This window comes from Brienomyrus brachyistius, chromosome 8, assembly GCF_023856365.1.
Source record: "Brienomyrus brachyistius isolate T26 chromosome 8, BBRACH_0.4, whole genome shotgun sequence".
In the NCBI taxonomy this organism is placed as follows: domain Eukaryota; kingdom Metazoa; phylum Chordata; class Actinopteri; order Osteoglossiformes; family Mormyridae; genus Brienomyrus; species Brienomyrus brachyistius.
Genome location: NC_064540.1, coordinates 6248997 through 6276604, shown reverse-complemented (window position 1 = coordinate 6276604; position 27608 = coordinate 6248997). Strand labels below are relative to the sequence as shown.

Sequence of the window (27608 nt, the reverse complement as noted above, 5' to 3'; positions counted from 1 at the left end):
TATGAACCTCCCCAGCCTTTAGGGCAAACTGCGTTTTCAGACTAAACAAGCCATGCGTCACACGCCATTGCTGGCAGGTCTCCCCTTCCTGCGTGGCCCCCACTCGCCGTGGTGTCGGCCCCTTCGGGAGAGAGGGGAGACAGCTCGGGAGAGTCTGAACCGGCGAACGCTCACCGAGGCAGCGACTGAAAATAAACAGCTGTCGTCGGGGAGATCTGGAGGTGACACGTAACGCAGATGGGAGCTGATGCGTTTCCGTCACCGTCACCTCACCGCCGAGCCGCAGAAGATGCGAAGCGGGGCGGAGGAGAGGCTCCGCGATGGAGGCCCCGCTCGAGCTGGGCTGTGTGTCTTTGACGCGTTTCAAAACAAGTCCAGATCCCAAAATCCCACAAATGTTTTTTTGTTTAGTAAACTGCAGTAGATTCCATTGTAGTTCACTACAAAATTGAGTATAGTGCAGTGTTTGAGTTGATGGGTATCTAGACCAACTCATAACAAAGAAAATTATACATTCTTAAAAGGACCATTATAAAATATTCTGTGCCCCCCCCCTCCCCAGCCAAAAGCTTCATACATGTGACCCCCAAATTTCACGTCATGTTGGGACTGCCCACCAGGGGACCCCTGGTACAGTGTGAGTGTTTTTTTTTACCCTAATGTGTCTCCTTACTGACATTCAGAGGTTTCAGGTCCAGAGAGTAGAAATCCAGACCGGGATTTTGTGTCAACCAACTGGTGGAGTATAAAGGGTGACAGTCACAGAGCACTCAACTGGTTGGTTGAAACAAAATCTTGGTCTGGATTTGTACTCTCTGGACCTGAAATCTCCACCTCTGCTGACATTATTATGAGCGCTAGGAGAGCTTGGCAATAAACGGAGACCACAGGGTATAACAATGCAGAAAGTGACAGGGATATGTTAGGGCTTAATGGCAGCCCATTCAGACAAAAAGTTGTTCCATTAAACACTCTCTGGAATTTACACAATGGCTGCATGGCATTAGTATTCCCCTCCATGCGCGGAAATGTCATGGCGGCCCTTATCTGTGCAGAATGTGTGCTGTTAATTTGTCACATTTTGCAAAAAAAATTAAAGGGAAGAAAGTCATCACGTCCTGACACCTCTCAGCAACTTGAAATGTGAAATACATTTGTAGCTCTGTGAAGTAACACTTATGTCACAGATCACTAGGTACGTTATATCTGTACCTATCGGTTTGTCCATCCATCCTTTTATCCTTTTTTCACCACCGCTAGTCCAATGCAGTGTTGTGGTGTCACTTGTGCATATCGAAGCCTGTAGTGCAAACTCTGCGGTGTTTTCAATCTAAACAAGCCGTGCATCATACACTATCACACACCAGATTATATTAATTCATATAATCTCCTCATTTAAAAGTGTGTGTGTGTATTTTAGAGATACGACTAATATGCTATTACAACTATATCGCTTTTCTCAAGACACCCAAAGTGCTTTACAGAAGCAATGGGGAGTCACTTCAGCCACCACCACTGTGTAGCCCCCCCTGGATGACGGGAAGGCAGCCATTCAGCCCCAGAACACTCACCACACAGTAGCTAAGGTGGTGAAGAAGCGGGAGAGAATAAAGAATATCTGGTATAAAAACCGATAAAGTTGTTTATGTGGGTTGGATTGACAGTTCCAGCTAGCTCACTGCTTCGTATTAACTTCTTACAATACTGTGAAAATCTAATTGCCATATTTATTGAGTACAGCCTCAACCATCAGCCATTTAAAAGCATTATCAATAATGTGATTTTTAAGCATGGAAGTGCATTTAATACAAATGATGGTAAATACTAAAGTCGCTACTCATAAATCTTTGCATTTTTGCTTGAATTTGATGTGAATTTTTACACTAGAAGTATTTTCATCTATCCGTGATCCTTTCCTTTGATTTTTTTAATCCAGTGTTTAACAAGCTTAAAATCCACTTTCAGATCCTTAATTAACTTCTGGTATCTGAAGGGTTGACCTGAAACAGCCGAGTTATGTCAATAAGGTGCTCCCTAAGCAGCGGGTCATGTGACCTGGACCTTCAGGGGCTGGGCTGAGGTTCACAGCATACAGTGCGGGGTCATACAGCAAGGTTCAAACAAGACTCCAGCAGGGCCTACGTGCTGATTTGTCAGAAACACAGGATATTGATATGATTCACTAAGCAGATGCACGGCACAATAATGGACAAAAATTTGTTGGGATGAGAAAACGTTTTATCGAGCACAGCCGCTGAAATTTTAATTGGTATTAATTGCCTGAAAATGGAAACTGTAGCCTGTCATTAAATTATAGCCCATCGACAAATCTGCATTCCAGCTTGATGGAACATAAAATGCAGCGTATTATATAGAAGATGACTGATGTAATAATAAGTGGACGATTTTCATATGAGTAAATATGCCTACAGAGCCATACACAGTAAATTGCACGTTGTTTTTAAACATTATTTTAACAATAAATATTATTACTGTAAGTAACCTATATACAAATTACCATATAGAAACACTTCATAAAGAATATATAAATACACCAGTCTTAAACAAGAAGATATACATTTAAATTTAATAGAGATATACATTTAAATTTATTATCTAGGAATTTAATTTACAGAAGAATTCCTGAATTCCTTTGAACACAAAGCAAAGTGTGTGTATCTTAGTAACAATTGTTAGATATTTTAATTCAAACCATATATATATATATATATATATATATATATATATATATATATATATATATATATATATATATATATATACATAGGAGAAATTCGGAATCACAGTGGACTAGTGGAAGCTGTTAGTATGGGAACGAGAGAAGCTTTTTAGTCTGTTCTGGTCCTCTGCCATTGCTGCTCTTAGCCGATGAATCGGTGTGGGAGTGTTTATGGCACTTGGGCAAATGGGACGGTCATGTGGATGCAATCCATCAGTCTCCTGGCACCCACACATCGCATCACCGTCATCACCTCTGGGCCCCCGGCAGGGCTTTCAGAGACAAAGGATGCTGTACCACACGGCCTTGGAGGCGATTCTGGGGGGAGGAAATAGTTATCGAGTCCTAACATTTCATTCATGTTAGTGGTACTTATTTCGTGAGAAAAGCCTGTATCCATCCATCCATCCATCCATCCATCCGTCGGCCGCTTACCCAGACCGGGGTTGCAGGAGCAGTAGACAGAGCAGAGATGCCCAGACCTTCCTCCCCCCAGCCACCTCCTCCATCTCCACTGGAGGAACAACTAAAGGCGTTACCAGGCCAGCCGAGAGATTTCTCTCCTGGGTCTGCCCCGGGTCTCCTCCTGCTTGGACCTCCAGAGGGGCATCCAGGAGGCATCCAAGATAAATGCCTCAACTGGCTTCTCACGACAGAAGAGCCTTTAGTTTGATATAAATAATAATTCAGGAAATTGCTTAATAATGGCCAGGTGTTTGCTGTTGTCCCCTTAAACGTAAACCCCAAATTTCAGTAAAATCTCTAGTTGCAAAAATGAGCAGAAATGAGGAAAACTGTAAAATATAACTAGTTTCTAATCAACAAAATAAATAAGCAAATGACAGATATCTGGTGATGTGGACCAATGCAAATTCCACAGTAATACATGACAACAAACACTGATCCTATCTGCCTCGAGCTCTACACTAACACAACAAAAATTTAGGATTTTAAAATATGCTTAGATATGCTTTATTAAAGTCTTCATGGCATCTAAAGAGACAGACAGTTCAGTTTATTCTTGTTAAGCTTAATATTTTGCCATGCTTAGCATAGTTAATACAGACGCTCCTCTACTTACGAACTTTCAACTTATGAACTTTCAGACATACGAACGAATAGGACTGAAAGTACAAATTATGTTCCTTGGGCTCCCGTTTCCTGTCCGTAACATAAATTTTTTTTCTACGCACCAATTCCTCCTAATACGACTTCTGGCCGCTACTCCCGCCGCGCAGCAGCGTAGCGTGCGAACTCCCAGCATCCTAGTTCTTTGTACTTGCGTATAACCTTAAAATGATGCTGAATAACAACTTACGAACATTTCAAGCTACGAACGGCCGTTCGGAACGTAAGTCATTCGTAAGTAGAGGAGCGTCGGTCTAGTACATTTCCCAGCGTATATCAATTAAGGATTTAAAGCACCTTTCATCTATGCAAAAACTCCCAACCAAAGATAGAAAAGTGAATTTGTCATTGCATTAACTGACGTGAAAAATAGTAAATCATAATAGCGATGGCTTGCATCTTCATAATAGATTCTTGGCTGTACCAAAGAGACAAATAGAATTAGGACATTGGTTTTGGAGTCTGGTCAGGAATAATTACATTTTCTGTCTGTCTTCTCCAGGAAGGATCTGCCTTTCTGTCTCTAATGTCATTTACTCCCAGTGCACAAAGATCAGATCAGGTCCTAACGTTATCTGATAGGGGTGCTGGTGTGGAGATCAATGCTGATTGGTTGTTCCCAAGCCGAGGTCCGCACAGCCACTGCCAAGGCCAGAAGCCGGGGGCCTCTGCACGAGCAGATTAACTTTGAAACCCTCAGGAGCTGATAGGTCCGTGGAGCATGTGAAATGGGTGGAGTATCGGGTGAGTAGTGCCCAGCAATTCATGCTCTCTGAGATTGCTGCCCAGGGCGTCTGCGGCACTGAGAACGTGTTCTTTTCTATTATTAAATCGGATACATGACCAGGTTTGGTTAACCAGCTGGAAAGAACATGCTATTGTTTCTGGTACACCGAGAGAAGCACTAGCTTTCAGTGCCTGTAGTTTTGCAGAAGTGATATAAGCGTGAATATAACCCTAAACCAGTAATAACTGGGGTAAGGCAGAGGACATAATTAAGACAATCAGCTTATATATTGACTTGGCTCATATTTCTTATGGTATTATTTTAATATTCACACCACATTTCATAACATGTTTTGAAGGAAAGCATGATTGTATTCTAAACTATTGAAACAGGTATGAATGCAGACAGTCTCACTTTGGGGGTGGCATGATGGTGCAGTGCTTAGCACTGTTGCCTCACACCTCTGGGACCTGGGTTCGAGTCTCCGCCTGGGTAACATGTGTGTGGAGTTTGTATGTTCTCCCCATGTCGTCGTGGGGTTTCCTCTGGGTTCTCCAGTTTACCCCCCCCCCCAGTCCAAAAACATGCTGAGGCTAATTGGAGTTGCTAAATTGCCCGTAGGTGTGAATGGGTTGTTCCCTGCCTCGTGCCCATTGCTTCCTGGATAGGCTCCGGACCCCCCGCGACCCAGTAGGATAAGCAGTTTGGAAAATGGATGGATGGACAGAATCACTTTGTGACTAATTAAAGCAACCGGCTGCCATGTTTTTAAAATGAGGCCAGGTAACATGAGAGTTCAGGGGCTTCATTAATTACTGCAGGCTGGAATGATGAGGGATGAACACAGCCGGGGTTCAGGTGGGTTCGGCCAGATGTCAATGAACAGGTCGTTTCACACATATTTTCAGGTTTCTGCAGTGCTTTGCACAAAAAGACTCATTACGTATCACAATGGCCAGTGAGGTACTGGACTACTTTATAAATGTAATGTTCATCTTACATACATCCTGTAGTTAGGCTAATCAGCATCTTTAAATGCCCCATTGTGTGTTTGCATGCGTGTGTGTGTGTGTGTGTGTGTGTCCTGTGATGTCCTGGCATCCTGTTCAGGGTGTCCCTCTGCCTTGCGCCCTCTGCTGTCTGGGACTAGCTCCAGGAACCCTGGGTACTGGACAAGCAGTTGGAATATTTAATAGAAACATACATGGTTTTGTTTTGTGTGTCATATTCAGACCAGGTACCTTTTACCCATTAGTCAACAAATAATTTCCAATAAACATGTTGCCATTAGCCATAAAAGCAAAGAGAGCACAAGACACCTTTATTTTCTGGACTGTGCTGTAGACATATGACATTTAGTCAGGGGAATTTAAAGAATTAATACTGAAAAATCAAGAGGTTGCAAAATTAGACAGACAGAGACAGGCAGACAAACAGACAGACAGACAGGCAGGCAGGCAGACAGACAGGCAGGCAGGCAGACAGACAGGCAGGCAGACAGACAGACAGACAGACAGACAGACAGACAGACAGATAGATAGATAGATAGATAGATAGATAGATAGATAGATAGATAGATAGATAGATAGATAGGTTTCTGTATCTAAGTGGGACATTCTGGCATAACACACAGAATAGGTATAATACAGACAGAACGGTCACTGATGCATAAATATGTAAACAGATGGATAGATGTATAACTGTACAACTGCTGATTATTCTATGTATTTCATATAATGATATTATAATGCATTTTATAATGATAGGGAGAGCGAAAAGTTAGATAACAGGCTTCAGATCGCTCGGCAGTTTGTCTGTTTTATTGTTTTCCTTTAACACTGCCTTCTCGCCAAGATGAGTCACCCAGGACAATAACACAACAGAAGTTACTAGCAATCGTTTCCAGCATGGCACATCTATTCCAAGTCCTTAGAATAACAATCCTGTACAACTGGCAAACTAGACATTTAAAGAAATACTAGAAAACAATGTTTTTTATTCCCAAATAATAACATAATGAGAATAATGAGAGTGATAAAACTAATTGGGATAATTCTCTAGAAATCAGTGTGTTGGCTTTGGGTCGAAGTATTTAGATAATTGTTCACTTGTGCGAAAGCTCTTCGCAAAAGGTCAGAATAAAGATTTCCGTGTTGCATAATTAATATCTCTCCAAATGGCTGGGAGCTTGGTCCTCCTCCTACAGCTGTCAACATGGATGCAGGGAGTTTCGGGGACCGGAGGGAGCGCGGGGGAAGGAGAGGGGCAGGAAACATCGATGAGCATCTAGTCCAGGTCACAAACTCAGCTGTGCATCGGTTTGGCAGCTTTCAGGGCCAAAGGAAGCACATCTCCTCTTCTGTGGCATTCTTAGACGAAGACCCGCTAATTTTTAAACACAGCTGCATAACTACATTGGGATCGGTGCCACTTTCTCTGTCACACACAGCAATTTAAATGCGTCTCTTGTCCTTTCTTGCTCCGGGATGAAAATTAAAAAAAACAAACTGCAGAGTAGTTAGCAACGCTAACCAAATTCTCTTTTGAGGAGCAGCTGAAATGGGAGTGAATGGACATGAAATAAAATAACTCGGGATTATTAAAGCACGGAAAAGATTAGGCCAGCAGTTTCGATCTTAAACAGCTTTTGTCATCTTACTATGTGAACAAATCTCAGCTCTGTCACACTCTCACCAGCTGTGAATAGACTCTGAAATATTCCCCATTTCAATTTTACTTATTTATTTTACTTCCAACCATCTCATGGTACATTTATTCACCATTTCCCCAGTGGCATCCTTTTCCAAAAGCACCGGCTTCGAGGTGCTTTGATAGTCTTCTTCAAATACTTCGCCTCTCTCTCACACACAGTGGGCGTATGTAGCCTACACTATATTTGCACATTTTAAATAAGCAAAATGAAATTTAAAAATCGTGGGGAAAATTTTTAGGTGATATCAATATTATGCCAGATCTGCTCCAGAAAGGTGGATCGCAGTGGAACATCACACCTGGTAATAAACTATCGTGTTTATCTGTAACTTTCCAGGGAGGCGTCTGTGAAAGACTATTTATACAAGCCGAGGAGGAACTGAATTAGTAAAACAGAGATCTTCTCGAGTGTATCCTGCTCTGTGTAATTTCAGTCTGTACTGAGTAGGCCTATTACCGGTAAGTAAACTCTGCAGAAAGGCAATGATGAATTACTTTTGAAGGGAAATACTTTTATCTTCATGAAGGCACACTGGAGCGGTGAACTGTTGCCAGAAACATTAGAAACAAACCTTCTTTGCTCTCCATTTCTTCGCCTTCTTTCCTCTCCATCTCTCCATCTCCTCGTATAATGACGGTCCATTCCAGATGGCCGGCTTAATTGTCTATGACACTTCTCCGTATCTTTCACACCTAAATTCTGTCAATTCCACGTAGCAGAATTGAAAACAATAATCGCAATTCTCTCAATCCCTCGTCTGCGATGTCATTATATAAGAGAGATGTTCTTGGCCTTATCCATCACGACTCCTTCTCTTTTTCCCTCCAAATGAATCTTACAGAGCCATTGCAGTGTAGGAAGCCGAGGCAGTAATGAAGTGTAACCTCACACCTCCAGGGCTGTGAGTTTGATTCTGATGCTAGCTTGTCTGTTCTCCCTTATTAATTTGGGGGGGTTTTTTCCAGGTAATCTCTTTCGCTTCCAAACAGTCCAAAAACATGCCTGCTTTGTGTCCTACACTGCTTGGGTCGGCTCCACGCTGTCTCTGACCCTGTGTTGCATATGCAATTGGACAGGAGATGGATGGTGTCTCCAAATTGCTGTGACAGACTGGCAGGGTGAGCCTGTGCTTCCTGGCATGAGCTCCAGTCATGGGAAATGGATCTATCAAAATACTGTAATACTTCTCTTTTCTATAGCAGTTGTTGTCAAACTTGTTATGTAGAGACCTCCCTCAAAAAACACTGGTCTGGTCTCACCACCCCATTCAATATGATACAAATCATCAAGCAGATCCTGGCCAGCTCCACCGCATGTGCAACCTGGACAGGTGCCCTGGGGCCGTGTGTGTTAAGGGGCCTTTGAATAAAAAAAAGTCTCATTGGAGGAGGAGTGCAGTAATCGGCCTATCAAATACTGACATACGCTCATGCTCAGTCGCTTCCAGTATGACGCTGTGAGCGGTCGACTGGGTTGGCAGAATCAAGATGGATCTTCTTAGAAACCAAGTGCCAAGTGTGGCAACCAGAAAAACAAGAGGTACTGAATTGCTTAAAATGTACCAGAAATGAGCACATTATACCAAAAATCAAATCAAGATAATATAAACAAAGACGGTGCTAGCGTAAATATCACACATGCAGATGTCAACAGTGAAGAATTAGCAAACAACGTCGCTGCTGGAACAAGGCTAATGGGGGGGGCTTATCGTCCAGAGGCCCAGGCGCCTGTAGGGCTCTTAATCCGGCCAAGAGTTGGGTCTCCTGTGATAACATTCGTTGCATTCATTGGCTGGCAGCGATTAAAGGTTAAAAGCGATGTTTTTTCAGCATATGCAGAAAATCATTTTGCAACCCCTCCCAATTCTCACAGTTTGAGAACCACTGTCCTATAGGATACACGCGGTCCTTGCTGGTTAGCCTTGTCAGTCTCTGTACATGCTGTCAAAGTCTGTATGTAATTTGTGTATTTATAGTCGGAGAATAAACTCATGAGCAACGCATACTGTATAACTCGAGCTCAGAGAGAGTCAGAGGCCCATGGTTTCACTGTAGCGTCAAATCCTGGCTGTTCATTCAGGCCGTGTCACTGATTTATGTGTTGGACTGTGTAGTTGAGTCCTTTTACTGGCAAAAACATACACAAACATTTCCAGCAAAAAAAGAACTGGCATTGGTATTTATACCCAAATGTCTGCTGCTGCATTTTTGGGAAAAGCGAGTAGAGCCCTCTTGTGAATGCTCACATTTTTATTCCGGCACTTGATGCAAGTCCAAGACGTCACATGGGTTATGGATCATAACCATCTGCCCATCTTCTGACCACTTATCCCAGTCAGAGTTGTCAGGAGCCGTAATAGGGCACAGGACTGGGGTACAGCCCAAATGGGCTTCCAGCCCATCACAGGAAACACACAGACAATTTGAGAGACACCTAACTGCATATCTTTGGACACACACACACGGTGCAGAGATTTAAACCCTTTACACCCATTGAGCCACCATGCCAACCCACTTACTGTAAGACTCATATCTTCCTTTTTAAAGAGATTCCTCACGGAAACAGGGCCTATATGTTTCAGCATCAGATAAAGACGCTCTTCCGCTTCCTGCTAGAATTGCATGGAGTGCCATGCAAATCACCAGAATTTCTCTGATCTCACTGTTGACACCATTTGCATTTTCCTGAGGGAAACAAACTCCATTTGCAACAAGCAGTAATTGGGAAGATTAAAAGGATTTAGGAAACAGCACAAGTGTGCCGTAATGACTGCAGACCAGGAAGTCACTAGTTCAAATCTATAGAGTAAGTTCCTACATTCATCCTGTAAACAATCGACTCAATCTGAAATCCCTGCCTGCATAAGTGTGAGCTGGTAAAGCTCAACAGGGATTTTGGTGTAAGTATGTCAGAGAGATTGTACTTTTACACTCAGAGCTCACAGTTTGGTGCCTTAGAATCGGCAGATAAGCAGGCGTCGAGTCTCTCTAGGGGTGGTTATTAACCCCATCCTCAGGGCATCTCTGCCAGTCCATGCTTTTGTTCTGTCACCTCAACTAACCACCTGATTTTAGTTGTCAAAACCCTTGATTACCTGGATCAGGTATGCAGATGGTGAAATGAAATTATGCTTTATTTGCTACTTGTATGTATAAGAACAGGTTCATTGCAATGTGTTTTTCCACATATTCTATCTTGATCACCTTTTTTTGTTACAAAGGATACATCACACATATAGAGTGGTAAGAGCAAAGCTTGGGGTCTGAGCGCAGGGTCAGTAATCCATCCAGCATGCCTGGAGCAGTTTTCAGGGGTTTAAGGAAGGACCTCGCTCTAGGAGGTGCGGCTACTCCGCTGAGTACAGGATTCAAACTGACAACCTTCTTATCACAGGCACAGAGATCTGACCCACTGGGGCACAGTGTGGAAATGCGGGCAGGATGGGGAACCAGAGGATAGAGTTAAGGAGCACTAGTCTATATTCATACCGCACAGACAGTGCAGTCGGTACTCTGATGAAGGTTTTAGCAATCGGAGATCGAAGGTGGTGCAGAAAACAAGCACTCGTTTCACGTTTCCAGCTGGGGAAGTGAGAATCACAGACTAATGGAGCACTAGAGAAGCCTGCCAGTGAGCTCCTTTGCACATTTACTGCAGGCCCAGTTTCATAATTATACCCACACGTGACTGACAGGCCCTGATCCATCCAGTAATTACAACAGACCTGAAACTGCCGGCTGGCCAAAATACACGCCTGACGCCCAATACACTCCACGCGCCTGCGGGTTCTATTTATTCCCAGAAAAATAGATGATTCGTTTTTAATTAAATTATAGGGGAAACAAATGACCTTGGGGGTCATTCGCCGGAAATGCTAACTGGTATTTTATGTCATTATTTAAAATATGATAAGACAAGTCAGTAGAAAGGCTTTCATTTAAGATAACTCCCGTAAAAGCTGCTCCCTTACTCTTACAGCCTCTCACAGAGAAACGCAAAGGGCAGCTTCTTCACTGCACAAGATCAAACAAGACAAATAATTTGCCCTCTCTGTTTTTTTTCCCAGTAGTGTGTACTTGTGCCTGTTTTTTCTACGTCAGGGCTAACTGAATAACATTATCCTAACGCCGCTTTTAAATCCTGTTATACACCAGAGGGCTGGAGCTGAAGCAATTTCACTGTACACTTAATGGCCAATACGTATTATATACAAGAAATGGTGATGATGTCGTGTCTTTGAACCCCAAACCCTGAAACACCCCGTCTTCCATAATTGGAAGTAATTATCGCTCCAGTTTTTAAGCAGCGGGATGTCAAGATACGGTGCAGAGATATTTGCCTTTCAGTAACGTCGTAAAGGGCAATTAAACATAATGGTGCAATCGGGCCGAAGTCACGGTGCTGGGGATCACGCTGAGAAATGATGGAAGATTATTGAAAATAACAATGCGACCGGTTTGCATTCTTTTCCTGAAGTCCGTCATTAACGGCAAAGCCTCACTTCAGCATTATCTGCTAGCTGGGAAACCTGGTAATAAAATGGAAGATTTCCTTTGGAGTTTTGAGACTAATAGGAGCAGAGGGAGAAGATAGCAACTTCCATCAAGCTCGGGAGTGTAATTTTGCCGCAAAGCAGGAGATGGACAATGCGGCTTATTAATCGTCTAACTCAGGTTGCATATTCACATGCATCAGCTGGCATGGTGGCCATTACCATTACCTCACACCTCTTGGGGGGCTGGTTTTTACCCCCCCCCCCCCGTGAATATGGAGTTTGCGTGTTCTCCCATGTTTCCTTCTACATTCCAAAGACCAAAGACAAGCTAACTGGCATCTCTGAATTCGCACATACTGTGTGTGCCCTGCAACGGACTGACATCCTGTCCAGGAGAGAGGCCAGGAACCCCTTGTTCTGGATAAGTGATTTGGACGATGGAGAGATGCAGCTGAGTCATAGTCTATATGGGGTGTGACAGGTTGTGGAGGGTAGGATCAAGATGGAAGCATTTAACCAAATGAAAGGACATTATCACTCAAAATTTTGGTTCTGGAAAAAATTAACCGAAGTACTGTAGAAACCTCCTTCCCATTTCCCAGTTTCTCCAGTAACATGGCACTCGACGACCTGCCCAGCTGACACACTTTAAGGCTTTATTGAGTTAATTAGTCCAATCAGGGTCAACTGGGTTTTCTTAACAAAGTTTTCATTGGGCATGAGGGCTGGTGATTAGTTGCCACAGCAACACCTATGATTACCCCAAAAACAGATCCAGGGCACTTTTCTCAAAAGCTTCATTCAGTTGCATGGTTCCAGTGTGCCCTCATATTGGGAGCTGGTATATTCATTTTGGTGGCGAAAGTGGTGCAGTGGTGATCACTGTCCCCTCACATCTCTGGGATAGGCGTTCCTGTCTCCATCCAGGGTTCCATGTGCGAGTTTGCATGTTCTCCCCATGTCATCGTGGGGATTCCTGTGGGTACTCCAGGTTCCCTTCAAGGTCCAAACACATGCCGAGGTTAACTGGAGTTACCAGACTGCCCGTAGGTGTGGTGTGCCTATGTGAGTGTGCCCTGCGATGGGTTGGCACCCCATCCTGGGCTGTTCCCTGCCTTGCACCCATAATCTCTGGGATAATCTCCAGACCCCCTCGTGACATAGAATAGGAGAAGCGGTTACATAAAACGGATGGATGGCTGAATGAGTATATTCATTGCTTTACAGTCTTCATTGACATTACCTTCAATGAGTCAGGTGTTGTGCATTGCAGATTTTAAAAAAATGTTAATGTCTGTTTCATACTTTTTGTAAATTATTGAACTGGGGTGATATTCAGCTCCGTGAGTTAAGGCTCTGGTGATATGTTCAAATCCTGTAGCCACCCAAGTAATCATATCACTGTTGAGCCTTTAAGCAAGGCTCTGAATCACAACTGCTCCAGTGCTACAATGGCCGCAATTGATACCTTTGGCCAAGCAATTTCAATTTATCGAGCATGGAATCCTTACTTATTGTAACCCTGAAATATATGCGACATTAAAGAAAATGAGGGTTGTAAACCAGCACAGTTTATCTTTTTAGGTAACAGAGAATTCTGCATTTATAAAAAAATACAAAAAACAAAACAAAAAAACACTTCAGCTAAATATGTCAACGCAGAGAAGGGAACATGTTTCCCCGGGGGGATGAGTGGTGTATGAATAGGCAGTGTGCTCATTCACCCAGCCAGCCACTCACCCAGCTTCTCTGGGGAGAGAAATGACCCGCATTCAGCAGCAATGCAGCGTCCCTGCTGTCTAAAAGGCCATATCTGTGCTCCCTGAGGAAGAAACAAGCCAAGCCCTGGGCATCACAAACGGGCACGACTGTCCCAATCTGCACTGCATGGCCACATGGACTGATTTGTTACATTTTGAACTTTTTACTTTTGTAAGTATACCAGACACTTGGCAATCGAGGTTCACAACATTGTAAATATATTCTATGCATTTTTTGATGATATTCCCTTCGTCCCAGTGTTTGCATTTTTGACACGCAGTTTTGCCTGAATGAATGGACGATATGATAATGAAATCCCAGCTCCAAGTCCTCTGGGGAGAGGCCTGGAGCTACCAGCAGGAGATTGTGATCTGCAGTGGGGACTGTAACACGGAAATCTTAATGCCATCAATTATGAAAACGAACCTGTGGAGAACTGTATTAAAGTAAATGAAATACGTATAAAATTATTCATCGCCCTCCAAAATAGGCCTACTGTAAAAATGGAAAATCCCTGTTATTGAATTCCTAGGTTTTTGGTGGGTAAACTGCGTACAGCATCCAGTCTTCCTCACTTTTGCTCTCTTTTGATACTTAAAATCGATGCTTGAGGGGGGCCAGGGGTGCGGCTGCTGGACTGTGTTTCGTTACAGATGCCACTCAAAGGATTCGTTTTATTTTTGCCGCAGTGCATCGGCAAGCGTAAGCAATCAGGCACACGGGGCTCAGTAATCCGTCAAAAGAATTAAGCAACGAATGTGTCAAAAATGATAAATGTGAAAAAGACAAATCGGGAAGCGGCAGCAGGACAAGCCATCAAGCTTGAAACAATATTCACACTTTGCTTCGTTAGGCGAACCCAACTAAATGATTAAATGATGCGCCCGGACACATCAGATGTTCCCATAAAGATTAATGCTAATTGTTGCTTTGTATCCTACAATGTCAACTGTAGCCGACTGGAAAGCAAATGTTTATTCCTTACAAGACGCAAACATTGATGTAAGTGTTGTGTATATTATGATGAAATGGCTATTGTGCCAGGATGACTCTATGCATTAAAGCTGCACAATGCTTCTATTTGCAAAGCAATAAGCAGCACAAGTGAGGCACTGTATTCACTGTCCATTTCGCTTAATATGCATTCCTTCAAAATTATTGTACGTCTTGTTAAAAATGCATCACACGATAAAAATATATCGTTATAGGAGTTTTAGCTCTTTGCAGCAATCATTCAGTTAAGTCAATTAAGCCCTTTGCTCTTAAGAAGCACTGGAAAACAGCATAGATTTATCATCATATATAAATATAGCCGATGTTATAAGTTGTTGAGTAAACAACTCGGTTTTCGTGGCCATACAGCATCGTGATGCTGTTTTAATATAATCTGCGCGGCTGCACAACATCCGATGCAGAAGGAATCTTAAACTGAACATTCAACTTAATATTTAAAAGAAGCGTGGGGGTGTTAATTGCCAGGAGGGAGAGCAAACCAGCTCTAATTACTGCCAACCAGTAGCTGCAAGGTCTGACAGACTCGATTCTGCAAGCCTACAAATAACTCACAGCTGTGCCCCCCCCCCTTCCCAAAGAAGATGAAGTCAAAGGTACCAAATAAAACAAAGTGGATGTCTGTTAATCTGCTACTGCTGTCAGTAACCCACGCATCACACAACGACAACACCCCCAATAATGAATCAACCTCAAGCAACTATAGTTGCTGTATTACAAGCAACTATAGGCCTAAACTCTCACCCCCCCCCCCCCCACCACATTTGTAACCCCCCTTTACAGGCCTATTCTCTAAACTGGGTAACACCCCAGCCACCACTGATAAAACTCTGTAACTGGAGGACCATAAAAGCTGATGGGTTTTCCTCTCCTTCCGAAATTAAGCTGACATGGCATGATTGACTCTGCAGCTGCGGCGGTTTTACAGGTTCCTAGTCATAATCAGAAAGTGTCACAATGCAGTCCTGAGTGGCGGTTTGGGATGCAAGGCACCGCAGGCAGAGAAAGTTTCCAACACGACAGGAGCCAAGCTTAGGTAATTAGACTTCATTCACAGTCACCTCAGGAGCGCTATCTGCTAGACGAGCTTAAACGGCTGCGCATGAAATGACATCAGAGCTGACAAGCAAAAGGCACGTAGAAAGAGAGTGGATTCATCGTCCGCTTTAAATCGCACATAAACCAGGAAGCCCACTTCTCCAGTCTGTTAAAAAAGCAAGTGCACATGAAATCTAGCAAATATCTGACCGATGTGGCTTAAACGCAGATTTTAAATTAAAATGCCCCGCTCACATCTTAAACTGTTTTCTTTTTAAGCAGCTAAAATTGCTACATAAATCACACTTTGCACTAAGCTGACGTGATGAATAAATCGACTATGGTTTAAGGATGCCTGTGTAATGTATAACTAAACCAGGGTCTCGCTGAATGCTGCGAGTGATTTCTGGCTGTAAAAAGCCAACTCAAACACAGTTGGTAAGATCACCATGGGAACTGGGAGTAATAAATAAATAAGTAAAACTGGCATGGTCCTCGAAGCATCTGCGAGCTCCCGGCAGGAGAAATGTCCTGTTGATCTGGGTGGATTGTCTTGCAATGGGAGTGAGTAATGGGAGCCAGGATTACTTGAGCTTTTGGTGCTGGTTTAAATGGGATAAATCTGTCCAGGCTACTGAGATGTGGACGAAAAATTAAACCTTGAGTCTAATTAGTAAAATCCAAAGCACCTAAATGTTACGACCTTTAAATACTCTCATTGCTACCAAGGTTAAAACATAGGTCCATGCTTAAGCCTTTCTGCAGTCGATCAAACGTGAACAGCTATTTAAATGCTAAATTGAACTGCACATAAAAATGCCACGAATAGTACCGAGTGTTAATGTCAGTTGTCATACGGTAAAAGGGCGTTAGCTTTATGAGGGATGCAGTTTAAGGTGAATCACACCTGTTGCAAACGAGGGAATGTTGCCAATCAGCCAACAGTGAAGTTACAGTCACACAAGCTGATTTCCCACACAGAACCCTTGGGTATGTGACTGTCTTAGTGGTGACTCTCTAAGTACAAGACATCCCAGAGAATTAGGCTTAACGTTGGTCCTTTAGGTTGGGAAAGTCATGATAAGCAGTTTCCAAGTAATCCATTGGAGTGATGAGCTCAAGTTGCATTGAAATGTTACCTGTGGTACGTGCTTTAAATAAGTAACAGTGAGCACTGAATAGAACCAGCTACTGAAAAAATCTGGGAGTAAGTCAAGTTTACCTGAGGCTTGACTTCTTTCTTTTTGAAGGAATATTGCCATCAGTGCTAAAAAACTTAGGGCTATAGGGATAAAATACTCAAGGTTATAGCCCCAAATGATCGGACCTAAGAGTGCCCATGACCAGGATCCTAGACTCCCCCCTCGATATCCGTGAAATTCATCCATACTCGCTCCTCTGACGTTACATTAAGCATTGCAGTACGTACGCTCGTCGTACTCTGCCCTTTAGACGTTGACTCACTGAGTCTCTGGCTTTTTTCAGATGTCTACAACTTCCAAGTAGAATTCTAAGTTCGATGCATTTTCACATGTCAGCTTCACCTAAGCAAGAACTGTTTAGATATTAAATTAGCAGTCATCTAGCACAATTACTATGCCAGTGATACAATCCTTTTGACTAAACAACATTTAAACAACAGTAAGTGACAATTAAATTTTTTTCAACTTTTACTTCCTGACATTGTAGATATATAGTATCTAAAAGAAACACTTTTCAGACATACATGCGCAATGTATCGATTTAAATGTCGTTGCGTTGATTAGCTATAGCCAAGAGCCCTATAAATCGCTTTAGCTTTCCTTTCCTTTCGATTGACTTAGAGGGGAAGATATGTTGGCGAGGGCAGCCATAAAGACTTGGGGGAATCGATAAAAATGCGTTGCTGGCAAGGCGGAGAGGAAAATGCCTGTCGGTATCCCCAGTCATTCTGTGTGACAGAACGAAAGGAATGAGATGCTTATAAAGGATGTTAAGATGAAGCCATCTGCGAAATCCCCAACAGACAGCTGCTCTCATATATTGAAATCTGGCATTAGGGAACGTTTTCATAAAGTCTGTGAGAAAGGACGAGTCAGGTGACCATTATTCTCGGTGCTGATTCGTCCCACCTGTTCCTCTTTCCCTGCAACCCTTTGCGTCGGTCACCAGAGCCCGGGTCACAAGGTACTCATGAGTCCGGTGTGCATTGTTTCACTCCTTTCCTGACGGAGCAGTGATTTTTCTTTACAAGGGATTTTGTTATTCATCCTCTTATCTCACAGAGTCGAAACAACCCGATTGGATATCCTAACATGCATTATTCAGTATTTTAAAAACCACAGAGAAACACTTTAAGTGGAGACAATGTTTGTGATGGATGTTATCAGTCACTCATCACTGTATTATTGGTGTAGTAAATGCAGCTTGAAATAAAATACTGCATATCCACTGATCTAAATTTGGAGATTCAGTTCTCATCATAATTGCAGGATAAATGTATTTATGCCATGAAAAAAATACCAACAGCGCTTTTGGGGACTTTTTCATCAGTCCCTTGCCTGGAAATGCGGGATAAGGAGTTCTCAAATTAGCTCCACGCTAAGGTTATTTTATGCTTCTCGGTGACCTAAGCAGTTTCAAGCAGAGACTCTGGATCTCAGAGGAGGGTTTAAGACTTGGTCCACCTTGACCTTTCAGAGCTGCAGCCAGGTGCATCCCTCATGTATAAGTGTTACTGTCCGGAGCACAATGACTCAATCTAGAATCCACCTATCCATCCATCTTACTTATCGAGGGTCACATGGGGCATGAACCCTATCAGAGGATGTGATGCCAGGTCACGCAGAATCACAATCACACACTATGGGCAAATTACAGGTTTCAGTTCACTTACATGCACACATGTCTGTATGTATACTAAGTGTGTAAATAATATTGTATATAGTGTATTGGACTGTGTCCTGACTAACCCTCTGGGGTTAACTAATAGTCATATACATACTTGATAGACAGACAGACAGACAGAGTGTCTCGATTGTAGATGGACAGTAGACTTTGGGGTTCTGGGTCAGGCACTTGCCTCTGAAGACATCAGAGCCCCAGGACCACGGACGACACGCACTGGAAAGCCAGTTAATGGACTGAAGGCGTGTCGGTCTATGCAAAGGCTGTGCTTTTTAACCCGTGATAAAGCTGTTGGCTCCAGCCGCGAGACGGTGTCACATTGCAGGGCTGATGGAGCGCGCCCAACGCTCCGGCCCTGTTTCGATCCGTCCTCCCCCCCTCCTTCTGCACTCACACGCGTAATGGACGTGCTTCCGGAGTGGGTTATACAACGTTCAAACGGCGCTGTGAGTAAGCTTTCGAGACCTTTCGTTCCCGCCCCTGTTTGATACTCGAGAGACTCGGTCCGAGTTAAATGTCAGTCAGTACGTTTACATGCACACTCAGAAAATGTGTTAGTCCGACTAAAACCGGACTTTTAAATGACATATTCTTAGCATTTTCTGTGTAATGCAGGCAGCACATTTTCTGTCAATGACCTCCATAACATTAGTTTTTAATCTTTAAAAATATAAGCACGTATTACTCAGGATAACTTTACTGTCCTTAGTGACCGCCTTGCATTAAAAGAACTTCTATAACATAAATGCAAAAAATGCTACATAATAATAATAATAATTACAGTAATAATTATAATAAATATATGCAGAGCATATACCCTGCGGGGAAATGGCATTTGGTGCAGTGTCCCTGTTCTTCCTGGGACAGGGTCCAGGATCACCACACTCCTGTACTGGATAAGCAGTTGGAAGTTGGATGGATTATTTATCACCTTAACCTATGTTGCCCCTTATTAATTTCTAAGCTTGCAGCACCAGCTCTCATTTCTGTATAAAACGGGGGTTTAGAAGATTAAGCTGTTAAAAATTAAAAAGCTCATTTAACTTGAGGCAATAAATGATAATACATATCGTGTACCTGAATATGCGTTCCACGTACTGTATTATTACAGGTATCCCCCGCTTTACAAACGTTCTCTTTATGCCACATACATTAGCACGTACCTTTGTTAACCGAGAGAAATCCTAAGAGGATTTTCGCTTTTAGGAAAAAAAAGCGGAAATAGGGTTTAGCGTTTGTTTATCGACAAATTATAGACAGACAGTCAAGCGCCGCATCATGACGTTTCTCTCAACAACGGATCGCATATATGACAGTGGTGTCACCGGATTATAAGGGAGCTGAAAAAATTCCTATCGCCAAGTGATGTCGTAGCCGTTGTGACGTCATATCGCAACGCGTCACTCTGATGTTTGTGGTGATGCTGTTGTAAACATATCTACTTCGCTGCCAGTCGTATATACATGCAATCTTATGCAGTACATATTACTTGATAAACAACCATGTTACTGGAGTATGTATCTACTGTACCGTGCTTTTTAAACGTTATTTAGGCTATTACCGTATAGCCTAGTTGTGTAGTAGTCTGTACGATCTAGGTTTGTGTAGGTACACTCTATGATGTTCTTACTACGGCTAACGATGCATTTCTCAGAATATACCCCTTTCTTTATGCTATGCATTATTGTATTGATTCTGGTAATTGAAACTACATCGATACAATATTTCTACTGTATAGGCTGCGTATTTATCGTAACATATCGTTTTACTATGTCTTAGTATGAATTTAGGTGTTATGTGTTTTTTGGTATGATTCAGTAGGTTATTTTTTAGGTTTGGGAACGTCTCATAATCTTCCCCATGTAAATGAATGGTAATTTCTTCTTCGCCTTATTCCATTTCGCCTAACAAAAGGTTTCATATGAACCCCCTGCTTTCGTAAAGTGGGGGGGACCTGCATCACATTTTATTCAATATGATGGTCAGTTAGCAGAGTCATACAATCAAGTAACTTCTTTTTAATATAATGTAGCAGTAGCAGTTGTTTTCAAGTCTCATGCCTCATATAATCCTGTTTTTTAAAAGCATTTTACGCTATATTACAGTACGGTTGGAGGGTTTTATTGTCTAATTGTTCCCTTTATGTGGAATAATTGATAGTCTTACTGAAAGACTGGCATGACTCCAAATTGAATGCAGATAATTGATGGGCCTACAGGTAGCTTCCCTTTGCAAGTAAATTCTGTAACAATAAACATATTTATTAAGTCTACAGGTAGTGTGACTTTGCACATTCATCGAGCTTGAAGTGAGAAGCTTGGATACCACTATTGTCTGAAGCTTAAACAGGATGCTCATGCACTTACGGCACGAGGCCTCAGTGGGTGGGCGTCTCGCTGTGCTTTTGGCAGTCTGCAGGCCTCGTGACCTTTCGTTGCGGTTTAACCTGGAGGGGCAGGAAGCTCCTTATCTCAGGATGAGGGAAGGCGAATCTAGACAGGGGTCCCAGTTGTGCTCGTTTGTGGAAGACGTGCTAACGAGGGCGAGAACTCCGGGCCAACAGGCTGTGCTCGTTAAAGCAGCAGCGGCATGCGGCGAGGCTGCCTTCTGGCTGAGCTGCATCACGACATGCGTCACCCACATGCACGGCTGGCCGGAAGCTTAATGAGTCCGTTCTGTTTGCTGCGTAACATCACTCCTCTCTGCGTGCAGCGCTGTCCAGATGTTAACAAGATCATTGCATGTAACGTAACCTGAGTGGCTTATTAGCAGTCCTGCATTCCTAAACCGCTTATCCTGGACAGGGTCGTGCGGACCTATCATAGGCAGCTTAAGGCAGTGTTTCCCAAGACAGTCCTTGGGGCACACTGGATAGATACGTATTTTTGTTTTATCATAGTTCCAAAAACACGTGACCCAAGCAATCAGGAGCTCAAAATACCATGCAGGTGTGCTGAGAACTGGGCAGTGTGCCTTTAGGACTGGTTTGGGAAACACTTGCTTAGGGTACAAGGCTGGAGGATACCCAGGACGGGATTCCCGTCCATCGCAGGGCACACATACATACACACTATGGGTGATTTTGAGACACCATTTAGTGTAACTGCCTGTCTTTGGACTGCAGGGAGAAACTGGAGTACCTGGAGGAAACCTACATGACACGGGGAGAACATGCAAACCCCTCCCCCCCACCCTAGAAGTACAGTATGAGGCTTCAATTTTACCTACTGAGCCGCCATACTGCCCCTTAAATTATGTAGCACATAATTCCATCGATCTTCTGTAACAGCTTAGCTAGCACTGGGTCACCGCGGTATTTATATAACCTTTCAGCCAAACAAAAACAATTTGGGACACAGCGGAAGATTATTTTAAGAACATGCATTCCGGTAACCCTCTATTTAACAGCAACAAATTATCGCGCATGTGATGCTTTTTAACACAATTCCAAATGCTGTAGATCTCAGGGTCAGACAGTGAGTCAGTGAGTGGTGCAAGTATTTTTTCCCGACAGGAGTGTTTCAAGGAATAAGAATTACTTTAAATGATTTTAATTGGCTTCAGGGAAGTAACAGTTGTAGTAAGATAGCATTTTCATCTATCGATCTTCCATCTTATTATCTTGTATAGGGTCTTGGGGGGGGGGGTAATCTGGAGTGTACCCCCATTAGAATATGGTACAAAGTAGGAATACCTTATACCTTTGGATGTGTAATTATATTAAGAAATATAATATTATAATCGTGTACTGTATATGGTAATACAATATTTTTCAGCGCAACTGCGTCCACTAGATGGCAGCAGAACACCGTGAGCAAGTCATCGATGCTGATTATACTGCGCGTCTGTGCCCCGCAATTGAACACGGGTAATGAGCACGATCTGCACTTTGGTTCTGCAGCTGACAGTCCTGCAGTCTCTCCTTCCCACACATCTGTGGTGCCTGGTCTCAGCGGCCCGTCACCCCATCTTAGACCTTTCGTACCGGGCTTAGGCGCTGCGCGTTCCGCCTTCACAGGGCGCGTACCGCCGTGACTCCGTGCTGGTCCCTCTGCGACGTGCAGCTGCTGTTTCGGTATTCATAAGGGCAGGCAGGAGCGTCGGAGCGCCTACTCCGTGAGGGAAATGGCAGATCGTGGTTCCTCCGCCCCCCCCCCCCTCTCTCTCTCTCTCTCTCTCTCTCTCTCTCCCTCTCTCTCTCTAACCCCCCCCCCCTCTCGGTGGTTTTTCCCACATCTGCCGGAGGCCACCCCTTCAGCTACAGTCCCTGGAGCACGAGAGCTCTGTTCCAAAGTCCTGTCAGCACATTTTCTCAGTATAAAAGGAAAAAATAAACAGCCAAAACCCAAATACAGACTGACGTGTTTGTAAAATAAACAAACAAAAGAGAAGATGGAATTTTATGTATATTAATCAGAGTGTACTACTATATGAATCTTTATGTTTTTCTGTTGTAAAATTTCATTGTGTTGCATTGCAATGGCTATAATACAATATTTCTGTATGCAGGGTGGCCCTTTTCCTCTCGGCTTTAGCGTTGGGGGGGTTCAGGTTTCATAAGTTGCTGTGTGTGCTGTTTGCATGTCTAAAGATATGCGGTTAGGTTAATTGGCATGTTCGAGCTGCCCGCAGAGTGGTAGTCCTGCAATGGACTGGTGTGCTAAGCTTCCTGGGACTGACTCCAGAACCCCCCCACCCTTAACCCCCACCATGACCAGGAGATTTGTTTAGAAGGTGGATGGGTGTTTATAAATGACACCAACTGCCACTGTGCTGTATTAATTTAAAGGCCACGTCCACATTAAGATGTGTACTTTTCAAACACCTTGCCAATGAAATCTGGTAAGCTAATAACTTGTTGTAATTAGCGTCAAACGCTTCATCCGTTTCAAAACTGTGCAGGGACGAGAATGATGTATTGGAAAAATCGACGATGTAACTACCCCGTGACTTAGGTTCCACAAAATATATCCTACTGGATTTTACATTCATCACTCCACCACTGTTGACAGTTGCCAACTGTTATTATTAGGTTCTGTCAATTCAGCGCCGTCTCCTGGCAACCACATAGACGGCAGTGCTCCAGAATGTCCTGTCTTCTGTAGTTGCCAACTGACATCACTTTTCTAAATGGTATTTATTTGCATACATCATTTTGTTTAGAGCAGATGGGGTTCAATGTACCAGAGGGGGCTGAGTCGTCCAGAAGTGTGTCGTTTTTAAACACGTTGTTAAATTTCCTTGGGTCGAAGAACAAGTCGCTGGTTCCAGAATTTCAAGAAAGCTGCTTATCTGAGGGCTTTTATTTCAGTACGTAGGAACACATTTACACACAAATGTGCAGATGTTCTATTCATCAAATCTCATCCAACGCACTCTGGGAAGCATCACCAGTTCTGCTCTGCTTAATTCCCAGGTGTGTTCATAAGCATCTGAATTTAATCTTGCAATGTAATATATATATATATATATTTTTTTTTTTTGTCCAGGGCCAGACTCCTGAGAGGAAAGAAGGTCCTTGGAGATTTTGACATCAAAGTAGAACAGGTAACGCTTTCCTTCACCTTGACTTGTTTTCGATCATATTCAAACAGTACAGTCATTACTACTTGAAAAGCTGCTGGTCTGGGATGAAAGGTCTGAGATAAATTATTGACTTACTTCAGGCCTTGTTAGCAGTACCTTTGGTATAATTACCGTATTATAGGAGGTCTTGTAATGGAAAAGCTTGCTGATCAGAGTGTGTTCCACCTTCCCAGATACGTATTGCATGGGGTAGGTTCTGGGCCATGATGAACCTCCTTGGTTATGTAAACTGAATAAGAAAAACGCATGGATAAAAAGGTGGATATGTCAACCACGTAAAGCAATATAAGTACAAAGAGTACATTTTCAGTGAATGAGCCCCTCTTTAATCTTACTAGGATGGAAGATGGATGGATGGATGGTTGGATGGATGGATGACAGCGAACGCTACTGACACATGAAAAATAACCAAAGTTACTTTTGGTGGTATTTTGTGGAATTAAAATTTTAAAAGGAAGGCAAGCTCTTCTGCATTTATAAATCACTGAATATGACCACGAGAGACAACTCTTTAAGAATTAAAATTCTTTAATTATTATATCAGTTAATTATTAAGTAGATATGATTAATTTAGAAGTGCATATAAATACATTTATTATAATTTCTGGAAAATACCATTGTCTCATTTTCAAAACATTCCCAGAATCAGGTGCCAAAATCCTGTTACTATGGAAAAGGCAGCCGAGCTTTGTGTTTACCTCCATGTTTACAGTCTACGGGCCCAGACTGTCTCACTTTTACAGTCAGTAGCCTTTGATCCTCACTAGGCAGCTCTTGGCTCTCCCCGCTTCCTGGCTACTTAATTGTTTCATTTGCCCGACAAACCAAACCGCTGTGTTTTTCCGCTGCAACCTGTCAGTCGTAACCTTTTAGAGGGAGACAGGTCCTTCTTGACAAGTGAAATTATCTGGTGAAGCAGGGAATAAGCGTGGTGGACAGGGGCGTGTGGTTGGTCAAGGGGGATGACAAAGCATGGATATCAGTCGTACATGACAGCCATACACTATACAGGGAACAGCTCAAATAAACATGGTGTTGACTGCAGCACCTCCTGCGTCTGTCATTCCATCTAGTCTCTGTAAGTCAAACTGCAATTGAGTTAAGTCCTCCTAATATAATTACATATTATCACAATGGGTACCCGCCGGGCTACAATTATCCTGTCGAATGAGAGACTTTCAATGGGTAGCCCGAGCAGACTTCGAAAAAATAACGGTCACACTAACTTTGGAAGTGGAGTTTTTTGGGTCTTAGGGACACATCCAGGTGTGGGCTGATATGGCGGGAACTCTTCAAATTCGGGGAAAGCGTACTAAGCCGTAGCTGGGGTTCGTGGAATCAATCACAGGCCTGTGGATGACATATTGGATATTACTGTGTAGGTTGATGCATAGCTACAGAGTACATTACAAAAGCCTAAGGAGACACATGTATATGTATGTGTGTGTGTGTGTGGGTGGGTGGGTGTGTGTGTACACGCGCACGCATCACTGTGTGTGTGTGTGGCCCTCAGCCAACAAAAAAGCGTGAGGAGGAGGCGGTCAGCTAAAGCAGATTTGCCAGCATTAAGGCTTCTGCTGGCTAGGAAGATGTAACATTTGGTGTGGCTGGAATTTTCTGTTTCTTTTTCAAAGCCGCTCACAACAAACAGCATGTGATCTTAATGAGCATAGACATTAATCTTTTATTGTCTCAGTACATACGGCATGTTTGATATGTAGGGTATTTTTTAATAAAAACTGTTTGATCAGAAGTACTGTATTACTTTGTGGAAGATACACACTAACATCTAGATTTTAAAACACAATTGTTCGACGTTTCGTCGTAAGCATTGATTTGGCGACTAGATCCGGATGCGTTAAAAGAACAAAGTCATTTTAGTGCTGCTGTTCGAAATACATCCATTAATGAGGATCCGTCTGAGTCAGGGCCTTGCTTGTTGAGAAGTGGCGCCTCATTGTAAGAGTTATTTTAGCTTGCATTTCCAAATATAACAGCTGATGACTCATGGAGCTCTACCATGACGTAATTATTCATGACATAAAAGCTGATCTTCCTCAGTATGTACAGTGAATGACGCGAAGCTTTAACCTACTTGGTATTGCAGAGGAAATAATGAAGCTACTCTTTAGCGATTTTATCGGTAACTTGTCAATTTATATCGTATCACGGAAAAGACACTTTGGTAACACTTCTGAGGGTAGAAATAGTAGTAACTCAGCAGCTACTGAAGTACAGATCGTAAGCAAAAATACAGTCGACCCTTCCTCAGCGGTTAGGGGCGCAGCAGGTCCCCTGTGATCTGGAAAAACCGCATAAAAGCTTCGGAGCAAAGAGAAAAGACACCAGAAGGGTGAGATGCGAAGGTCACTATAATATGATACGCATCACTATGATGTGAGAGGCAGCTGTAAACATGCGTGGCCCCTTCTAAACCATCACTGTTAATATATTTTGCGTTATTAATCGTCTGCGGCTTTCGCAAAACTCCCCCAAAAAATTCGATTTAATTTCTGGTGCTGACCCTGCGATATATCGAAACCGCGATGGGGAAAGTCGCAAGATAAAAGGTTTAGTAAGGATGAACAAACATGAGGTCAGTATTTCATTTAGTATTCATTACTTATTCCTTCAGTCGTTCACAAAAGTTTGCAGAATTAACAGATATAGTAACAAATATAGTAACTGCTTGACATAAAATATGTCTATTCATTAATGTTGAACGAACATGTGATCAGTATGTAACTAAGACTTCATTTGTGGTTAATTAATAAAAATAATATCATAGTAATAACATATCCTTGAAATGCGCGGAAATGCCGTCGCCAATGTGGAACCGCACAAACCGAAAATCTCATTACGTGCAATATTTCGCTTATTCACAGACGATCTCTGGTGTGTCTACATTGATAAATCGACCTTCTGCTGTCGCCAAAATGCCACTCTCATGTAAAGTTACGAGAAATATAGTGAAACCCTAAAATCTATCTCTAAAACCACAGGCAGAGATGACTGTCTGTTTACGAGTTTCTCATTCAGCATCTGAAAGAAAGCCAATGTATTTCTCCATCAACAGCTATTTTACAGCAATCAAATATTGCATTTACTGATGAGAAATTGCCCAAGACCAACAAAACGATGTCACATGGGATTAGTTCTGTATTCTTGAAAACTAATTTAACAAAAAGTGAGACTTAGCTAAGGAGTACTGCCACAGATTGATCCAATAACAAAACAGGCCTTTATGATCGCGGTCGGTCTGACCACGGTACGGACCGCAGTATATTTTGTAGCAAGTGTTCATTTGAAACGGATTAACTTTTCCAGGCATTGCTGCCCCTTCACTTGAAAAGGCATGTTAATGAAAAATGACTCACTGCTTTACAGGCGAGCATATTTTACAACATTTACTGTAAACCCAAAGCGTTAATTAAAATGTCTAATTGGTCACCTTATTCGATGTGTAATTTTACCCTAAAGGAAATGAACTTGCGGTGCAATTGTACATAACAGCGACAGCGTG

At 42.8% G+C, this 27608-nt stretch overlaps 1 protein-coding gene across 1 annotated transcript in view; it reads left to right on the top strand.

The window, feature by feature from the left end:
• Positions 1 to 27608, top strand: part of syn2b (synapsin IIb) — a 64401-nt gene that overhangs the window by 7791 nt on the left and 29002 nt on the right. Inside the window, exon 2 of the mRNA XM_049022105.1 lies at positions 23989 to 24046. Coding sequence (XP_048878062.1) covers positions 23989 to 24046 — 58 coding nt within the window. The remainder of the gene's footprint in view (positions 1 to 23988; positions 24047 to 27608) is intronic.